This window comes from Physeter macrocephalus, unplaced genomic scaffold, assembly GCF_002837175.3.
Source record: "Physeter macrocephalus isolate SW-GA unplaced genomic scaffold, ASM283717v5 random_636, whole genome shotgun sequence".
Lineage (NCBI taxonomy): Eukaryota > Metazoa > Chordata > Mammalia > Artiodactyla > Physeteridae > Physeter > Physeter macrocephalus.
The window spans coordinates 13,884-22,864 of NW_021145838.1; the positions used below are offsets into that span (position 1 = coordinate 13,884).

General features: G+C 43.5%; 1 protein-coding gene across 1 annotated transcript; it reads left to right on the top strand.

Annotated features, from left to right (window-relative positions):
* The first annotated feature begins 1,350 nt into the window (after window positions 1–1,350).
* LOC102997022 (V-type proton ATPase subunit G 1) lies at window positions 1,351–8,761 on the top strand. Its single transcript, XM_007109467.3, has 3 exons — window positions 1,351–1,523; window positions 5,090–5,190; window positions 7,888–8,761. Exons 1-3 carry the CDS (start codon window positions 1,442–1,444, stop codon window positions 8,059–8,061), a joined length of 357 nt encoding a protein of 118 aa, XP_007109529.1. The 5' UTR covers window positions 1,351–1,441; the 3' UTR covers window positions 8,062–8,761.
* Window positions 8,762–8,981: the final 220 nt, after the last annotated feature.

Sequence of the window (8,981 nt, forward strand, 5' to 3'; positions counted from 1 at the left end):
AAATGAAAATGTCCTGAGGCAGGAATCCAGCTCCTTCTGAAGTACAGAGATACTTCTATCTAAAAGTTCTGGCATCATTCTATGCTCGTCGTGCTTGGTGAATTCTAGATCACCTGGTCCTTTCCACAGCCCACAAGATTCTCAGAGCAGAGCACAATGGGTCAGAAATTCCACTCTGTAGTCCTGGCTAGATTCATACACCTTACCTCACAGTTAACAGGGATTTGACTTCGGGCAAGTTACTTAACCTCTGTGAGCTGCAGTTTGGTCAGCTACAAAATGGGGTTAATAACACTCTTCTAAGTTACCATAAGGAGTTGTCAAGTGTTTAGGACACTACCTGTCATATTGTAAACTCAACCACTGGCTTCCTACCTCCCTATTTGTGGTGGGAGACTTCTCTGTGCTATGTTGCTCCCCCCAAATCCACATATGCATGTCCTTTTCCCCTAATCACGCTCCACCCCCACTGTCTCCCACTATCCTTTCCTGGCTAACTTCTCAGTCTTCTAATATCATTTAAAATACCACTTCTTTGGGAGGGTCTTCACAGTCACCTCCACACCTCCTCTTCCTTATTCCTTCTTAGAGCAACCTGCGTTTTTCCTTCATTACTTTACCACAGTTTGTAATTTTCCCTTTAGTTTAATCTGGTTTTGCCCATGAACTGCGTGCTCCACCAGGGACCTTGTTGGTCTTGCTCTCTGCTGTATCCTCAGTACCAACAGCGGTCTAGGGTCGCAGCAGGCATTCATCAAATATTTACGAAAAACACTAATCCTTTCCTGAACTTCGGTTAAGAAAGGGAAAATGCCCTTCCTCAAATCACACAGATTAGCGGCAGACTTCACCCCAAGTCTCCCTATTCCCAATTCAGATTCCAACCCAAGAGCCTGGCAAGAATTTTAGCCTGTCCCCAAATATATTCCGAGTGCCAAAGAAAACTCCAGAAAGGGGCGGGAGTACAGCAGTGGGCAAAATAGGGGAAAGTGCTTTGACTTGGCCCCTCCTCTCTGGATCTCGATGTGAGCTTACTGTAAAGGGAGGGATTACTGCAATAACGACGTCGCAGAGCGGCCACAAAGATGGAACCAGAGAAAATACAGACCTTGCAAAGGCCTTGAGTTGCGTGTGAGAAAGGAAGGCAGCAACAGCAGATCCTGCGCAGTCGCAGTCAAGACGCTCTGGTCTCCCGCCCCCGTCCCGCCCCCGTCCCGCCCCCGTCCCGCTCCGCCTCGCCTCACCTCGCCTCTTCCCCTCCGAGTCACAAGACGCCAAGTGAAGTCAGCTGACGCGGCGTTGCGGAGGTCACGTGATGGTGGGCGGGGCGGCGAGCGCGCAGGCGCAGGCGCAGATCTTGGGCGGCTAGGTCAGTTGACCCGAAGGGGCGAGCGAGCCGGTTTAGGCCTGTGTGGGGCGTCTCGGAGACGCCGCCGCAGCTATGGCCAGTCAGTCGCAGGGCATCCAGCAGCTGCTCCAGGCCGAGAAGCGGGCCGCCGAGAAGGTGTCCGAGGCCCGCAAGCGTGAGTTTGGGGTTGGGGCAGCCAGGTGTGGCGCGAGTCCAAGAGTTGCGGGCAGGCCGCGGGAGGTGGTAGGTGGGTGAGGCCCGAAAAACTGCTGACGGGGCCGGGGGCGGGGTGGGGGGTTGGTTACAACCGCGGGAACTTGTGTGACTCGCAGCTCTCTGGATCCGAGGCTCAGGAAGTCTTGTAGGTCGCCTGAGAGCTGCGATGTAGGCTAGTAGATAGGGCGTGGAGACAAAGTGGACGTCCTTCTTAGGGTCTGGGGGGCGTGTAAAGTGGATTATCCAAACGGAACGCGTTGGTCTCCCCCTTCGCACTTACTCCTTTCGGGTCCTCCGTCTCACTGTAGGGAGCCACCATCTACACTTTTTCTCAGTCTGGAAACAGTCCTTTTTGCCACGTCTCAGACCCTCCCTCGTTCGCCATGTTTAGTCAGTTGCCAAGGTTTATTTCTTCACTTTTTCTCCATCCCTGCAGCCAGCATCTTAGTCCAGGGCATCAAGTTCTCTGAGGCTCCCGTAGTAGCCTAATTCGTTAATTCCTTACATTTGTTTTTTCAATGCGGTTAATACGTGCCAAACACAGTACCTGGGACACCTGTGGTCTTTATTGCGGTGTTCGAAGCCCCAGTGAAGGAAGCAGATTTGGGGTAGATTAATTGCAGGTGAGAGGAGGGCTAGAGTTGAGAAGTGTGAGGTTGCTCAAGAACTTAACAGGTGGATCGAATCTAGATTGGTGAGTGGGAGGCTTCCTCCTCTCTTCCATTTGGTTCTCCTCACTGCAGTCAGTCATACCTCTCAATTGCAAATATGACTTCCCCACCGCCCCTATAGTCAACAAACGTTTAGTCCTTGCAGAGTAAAGCCTAAATTCCTTAAGAGGGTGTAGGAGGTGCTTTTGCATCAGGCTGTGGCCTTCTTCTCTAATCTCCCTTTTAGGTACTCGCTCCAGACATAGTGATTCCTCAAAGCCACCTTGGTTGATGTCACCTGCAACCCTTTGCACAGCTGGTTCCTGATTGGAAGAGCTTTTCCTAGGTTACTCTTCATCCTCTAACATTTAGGCTTCTTTAGATATCAAAATTTAGGCAGTAGTTCTTCCAGGAAGCCTTCCCTGACTTCATCTTTTCCCCTCAGACTAGGCTAGGAGTCCTCCCCAAGTACCTATTAACGTCATCACTGTGCAGTAAGCTGTTTCTTTATATGGCTCAGTCACTAGACTAAGCTGCTGGAGAATAGGGACTATGTCTAATTTAGCTTTTATATCTTCATTTTCCCATCTGGTGAGATAGATGTTTCTATTCCTATTTGACAGATGGGAAAAATGAGGCTCAGAGAAAAATGGTGTGACCATACCCTGGGAAACAAAGTAGCTGGGGTAAAATACCAAAAACTATTAATCTTAGTAATTTCTTGCTGTTTTTTTCCCCCCGAATAGGATTTATACTCTTATCCCATACCCAAGTAGATTTCAAGCATGGCTCTTTTACTTTCTCAGTTAGGGGTTGTGTGGTACTCTGTATTTCATTGGAAAAGCTTTCTTTGAGGGAACTGGAGATGGGACCAAGTCTTCTATTCTTGCTCTGGTGACTGGGAAGTTCTGTGTTCCTCACGGAGTATTTCTGATCATGACCTTGATGCAGTATTTCCAGAATGACTTCTCAGAGTTTGTCCTGTGATGGCTCATCAGCAGCAGAAGTTGTATCTGTTGGGAAGCATGTGAGAATATTTGGGGGAAGTGCAAGAACAGGTACTTGGCATATGGTAAGAATGATTCTGAGTGCCTTGGAGGTAGTGGTCATATTATACATCTTCCTTTATCCCATCAGGCCTGGTGCAGGGACTTGTATATCTCAGGTAGCTATTACATAGTGACTGAAAGAACTTGTTTTAAAGGAGTGAGCTTATGGCTAATATACATCTCAGAATTTGCAGTGGTTAGGAACAGAAGTATTGAGAAGACCTATAATTTGAAGAAGTTACTCTCTTTCTTGACCTGTAATTATGGTTGACACACCCAGTTAGGAATTGGGAAGAGGCAGTGCATGATGTGGTAAAATGGTACAACCCCAGTTTTTCATGAAATCATTGCTTGGACCATAAACTTTAAAAATTTTGTATGTGGTTTGTCATTGGGAGTGAAACAAAATGCTAGCCTCCACATGTAAGGCCCACGAAAAAACAAGATTTAAAATAAATGATTTCCTCCTCAGATATTTTTAGGTTTTCAGAGAAGCCAATCAAAATTGAACTTTGAAGATGTTTGCTGACAGGTGGAGAATGGTTTACCTTAAGTAATTAATTCAGGGAGCCATAGTTGTTGGGAGTGATCAGGACAGTGGTATTGTGAAATTATGTGGAGCTACTGCATAATGTTCAGGCTATGTTAAAATTTGTTGGTTTGGAAAAGAACCTTGGCTTTGGAATATGGCCTTGAATATATAGCAGATGAGGAGGACAGCATATGGGACATTTGGATAGAAGTTGGCTCCAGCAGACCCTAAATAGTAGGCACTAAATAGTACTGGAGTAAATATGTACTTGGAGAAATAGTCCTTGTGGGGCTTAGAAACCTATTGATTGTTTTAGACTAGCCTCATGGAGGATTGATGTCATGGGGTCATCACCAGTTCAAAATCTTGTTGTTATTCAGGAGGTGGAAGGTTAAATTCAGTTTCATTCATCTACATGGGCTGACTGGGATTTCGGCAGTTGCTATACAATGAATTATAACAGCTTGCTTTTAGATGCAGGATGTCTTTTACTCTGAATTAAATAAATCCTCAATTGATTGTCTAGGACCTGCCCCCCTCCCCCATCATCCCATTTGGGTGTCTTAGAAGTTTGGTGAACAGGGAAACTTGTTGGTTGATCTTGTGGTCTGTTTTCATAAAGCCTCTGATAGAACCTAGAGAATTTTTCCAGCTTTATGTTAAACTATGCTCTTCTAAAAACCAGAGCCCCTGTGTCTCCTCACTTCTTAGATGCTTGTGCAGTCTTATGTCCAGTGCTCCCCATTCAGAATTCCTTCCCAGAACCACTTTTACTTATTTCCTTGTGCACAGGCATGGGTTTTAGTTTCCAATATTACATCATCTGTTTCATTAGTTACAGTTTAGGTTGATGTCCCTTGGGAGTGTATTAGCCTCCCTGCTAAGCTTCTAAGCTGAGCTCCAGTTATAATCAGCAGCATACTTAGGTGTTTACTTCTCAGGAAGAGAAAGAATTCCCCAGATGGCTAATGTCGCCCATTTTATGTTGGTTCTTAGTAGTTGAGATTGAGAGAATATTCTGACACATTCCAAAATTTTTTGCATCATTTTTTACGGTCTGTAGGTATAGAAGGCGGTCCTTTTTATCTAGTCACTTCCTTCTTAAGTACAGTCTTGTTAAATACAGGAGGCAGGAGCTTGTACTATTAGTTAGTTCTGAATTCCCTCTCTCCCTCTTCCCCATGCATGTCTCTCGAGACTATATCTTTAAACTTTTGTCTTTGTTAATTAGAATTTACCATCTCAGTCTCTGCTTCCTCTTCTGCTTGTCTCTTAACCACTTCCTTTGAAACAGGAAAGAACCGGAGGCTGAAGCAGGCCAAAGAAGAAGCCCAGGCTGAAATTGAACAGTACCGCCTGCAGAGGGAGAAGGAGTTCAAGGCCAAGGAAGCTGCGGTGGGCTCAGTTTATTTTCATTACTGCCTTGGTTTCCTGAGGCTTCCTGAGGCTTCCTTCTCCTCCTTTTCCCTTTAGGCTCTCAAAATATCCAGCATAGCTCAGTGATTCTGATTCTGGTAGAAATTTGAAAATTTGGTTATTGGATGCTTAGGCTGAATCTCTTAAAGTGATTAATTTTTAACTAACATTTGAATCCTAGTCTTCATTTATTCAGTTAAATTATTGAATTATTAATAGATATAATTAGATATTAAATATAGATAATTTTATAGAGATAAGTTACTTATATATTGAATATAGATATTATTAAATATCTTTTGAACAGTTAATGTGTGCCAGATGCTAGAGGATTAGCTGTGAACAGAAACAGACATGGCCCTCATGGAGTTTAGTGTACAGTCTGGTGGTCAGGGACACTTAGTAATAAAATGTCTGGTGGTCAGGGACACTTAGTAATAAAATGTAAGTCATGCAAACCGACAACTGAAGAGGACTGTAATGGTCATAAACCTAAATCACATGGAGCCCCACTTTAGTATAGTCACTTATCAGTAGTATAGGCTAGACCACAATGTGTAAGATGCATATAATAATAGTACAAAAACAGATACAGAAAGTACAGAGAAAGTAGGGAAAATTCTGGAAAAGGGAAAGGATGGAGGAGGCTTCGTAGAGAAAAGAACCTCTATCAGGACTCTTGGATACAGGCAGCGGAAAACAGTTCAAACTGGTTTAAGCAAAATGGAATTTATTGACCTATATGATTGGAAGCCCAGGTAAAGGCTAAGGTTATTTTGATCTAGGAGCTTAAATAATTCTCTCAAGACTGTTTCCATCTCTCGTCTCTGCCTTTGGCTTTGTGGTTTTCATTCTCTAGTTCTATTGATGCATTGTGGCCTCCACTAGTTCCAGGTACACACCCTCCCAGGTCCAAGTGCAGTGATTAAAGGCTCATGCCTCCCTGTTAGCATTAAGTAGGAACAGTTTCGTTCATCTTTGCACTGGGCAATGACAGTACTATTCAGACTTAAAATAGGTCTCTGATTCGTGAACCAGGGCAGATTGGTGCTGTAAGTTGTCCGACTGCCCATAAGACAGTGTAGAAATACTCTGGACAGGGCAGCCATCTTGTCATCTTATTTTTATATCATGCTGCAGTTGCTTATAGAGACAGCCTCGGTGTTGCACTGTAAGCATGAGCTCTGAATTTTTCTAGCAGTGTTTCATTGTAACCTCTTCACTTTTGAAACAAATTCTGGGGCTTGGGGCTTGGCATATAGTTTACATCATCAGAGAATGGAGGTAGCAGCTGAGCCAACCATTATGAAATGCTCCAGGGTATTCCTGTAATATGAACAGTGATAGTATGAAGAGCCCTCTGTTTGAATCTTTGCCAGTTCACTTGGACCTCTTTGAGCCCTGGTTTCCTCAACTGTAGAAAGGGGAGTGATAGCCTCCTCATAGGTTATGGAGGAATAGGTAACAGGTCACATGACAGAATGCTCTGTAAACTGATGTGTTACACAAATGTGAAGGGATATAGTAGTAAACCTTCATAATGAGGCGACAGCAGTTTAGGTGATGAAAAGAGTCAGGCACAAAAAAGCGATACCTTAAGAACCTGATAGCTTACATTCTAATAAAGTAGGCATAACAGTTAACAATGAGAAGACAGTGGACAGTAAAAGAAATTTTGTCCATCAGCGTGTGTTAAGTTGTAAATGGAAACTGAAGAGGTGAGAGAGCCATGTACTAAAAACTTCAAGCAGTAAAACAGGGCAACAATGAGGGGATAATTTCCCTCTCACCCAGACCCACAGTCCTCTTTAGAGATAACCACTGTTAACAGTTTCTTGTGTATTCTTGTAGAATATTTCTATTTGAAAGAACAGATGTCACGTATTCTTTTTGTTTGTTTGTTTGTTTGCGGTACCCGGGCCTCTCACTGTTGTGGCCTCTCCCGCCACGGAGCACAGGCTCCGGACGCGCAGACTCAGTGGCCATGGCTCACGGGCCCAGCCGCTCCGCGGCATGTGGGATCTTCCCGGACCGGGGCACGAACCCGCGTCCCCTGCATCGGCAGGCGGACTCTTAACTCTTAACCACTGTGCCACCAGGGAAGCCCTCACGTATTCTTAATACTGGTGAAACCACTGTTGAACTTACAAGCTAAAACATTAACCAGTAATGGTGAAACTGAAACTGTATATTCCTCCTAAATTGTATTGCCCTTGTGTTTATTTTTTAAGAGCTTTTTTTTTTTAAAAAAAAAAAAAACACCACCATGTATCTACGCCCTTTAAAACCACACAAGGAGACGTATTACTAACCACCAGGCCTCAGTTGTTAGGTCTTTAGGCTCATTCCAGTCTCTGGTTAAGGTTGCACATGAGACTGTAGAGGGATGTGGCTGTGTCATTCTCCAGGATAATTTCCTGGCAGTGGAAATGCTCTGCAGTTTGTTTACCTTTTGATAGATGTTGAAAGGTTGGCCACCCAAGTGATTGTATCAACTTCTCTCAATAACCGCGGGAACCCTGACTTCTCTCACGCTCTTCAGTCACGCTGCTGATTATTTATATTCGTTGTGAGACCGGGTTTCTTCAAAAGTCAGAAAGCTGCTTATTAAATGTTGTTCCTGCCCAGCCAGAGCATCGTCCTGACACTCCGTCTGTCCTTGCTCCCCGACTCCAGGCTCTGGGATCCCACGGCAGTTGCAGCACTGAAGTGGAGAAGGACACCCAGGAGAAGATGACCATCCTTCAGACCTACTTCCGGCAGAATAGGGAGGAAGTCCTGGACAACCTCTTGGCCTTTGTCTGTGACATCCGGCCAGAAATCCACGAGAATTACCGCATAAATGGATAGGGGAAGAGCAAAAGCGCTGTGCCATGGATTGGCATTTTAGATGCCTTCATAGAATATGAGGCTTTAACAAGGCTTGGGTTATATTCTTGTGAAAAGGCATTAAATTATTTCTGTATGTTATATAATAGGTCCCTTCACTTTTTGCAGAATAGCAATCATAGCTTCTTTGTACAAACTTATAGCCTATCCAAAGATTTTATCTTTTTACCTCATATTTCTTAGAAACTTAATGGGTATATGTTGTCTGTTTTCCTATGCCTTTTCGCTCAAGTGGTATATTATGAACACTGACTTTTTCTTTCTTAGATATAGTTTTTTTTTAATTTTAAGTCATAGCTTTATGTTGCAACTCTACTTGTTCAAAAGTTAGATCATGAAGGTTCCTTCCTATGACCTTAGATATAGTTTTAAAAATAACAATTTTCTTAAGAAAGAAAGGGATTAAATATTTTTTTTCCCTAAATCTTTCTTGAAGGTCAGGGGCTTTATCTATGAAAAAGTAGTAAATAGTTACTTGTAACCTATGTGAACAGCCGGCCTTAAAATAGTCCTTTCCGGCTAAGAGTTAGAACAATGGGTACAGGTATTGGGCTGCTTTTGGTTTCTCTTATTTAAAATTACTAGATGATAGAATTCAAGAACTTGTTACATGTCACTACTTGGTGTACTGATACTGTACTAATAATCATTTAAAAGTCAAGACTCTGTCATGCATATTTTTCCCCTCTGCTTCATCCTCTTTGATAATGCAAAATGCACTTTGACCCAGATGTTCTGCAGAATTTCACTAAGGAAATTAAATTAGCACATGTATCACACACATTCACATACATACTTAGAAAATATTCATGGTACGTATCTTAGCAGGAAGGAAATCACTTGTGATTTCACCCAACAACTGTTTTGAAAAACAGCAAGCA

Bases quoted from the DNA above. Each gene is read 5' to 3' on its own strand.
- LOC102997022 (XM_007109467.3), top strand. From the start codon at position 1,442: ATGGCCAGTCAGTCGCAGGGCATCCAGCAGCTGCTCCAGGCCGAGAAG. The intron at 1,524-5,089 runs GTGAGTTTGGGG...CCTTTGAAACAG, and splicing joins GGTGTCCGAGGCCCGCAAGC to GAAAGAACCGGAGGCTGAAG. The intron at 5,191-7,887 runs GTGGGCTCAGTT...CCCCGACTCCAG, and splicing joins TCAAGGCCAAGGAAGCTGCG to GCTCTGGGATCCCACGGCAG.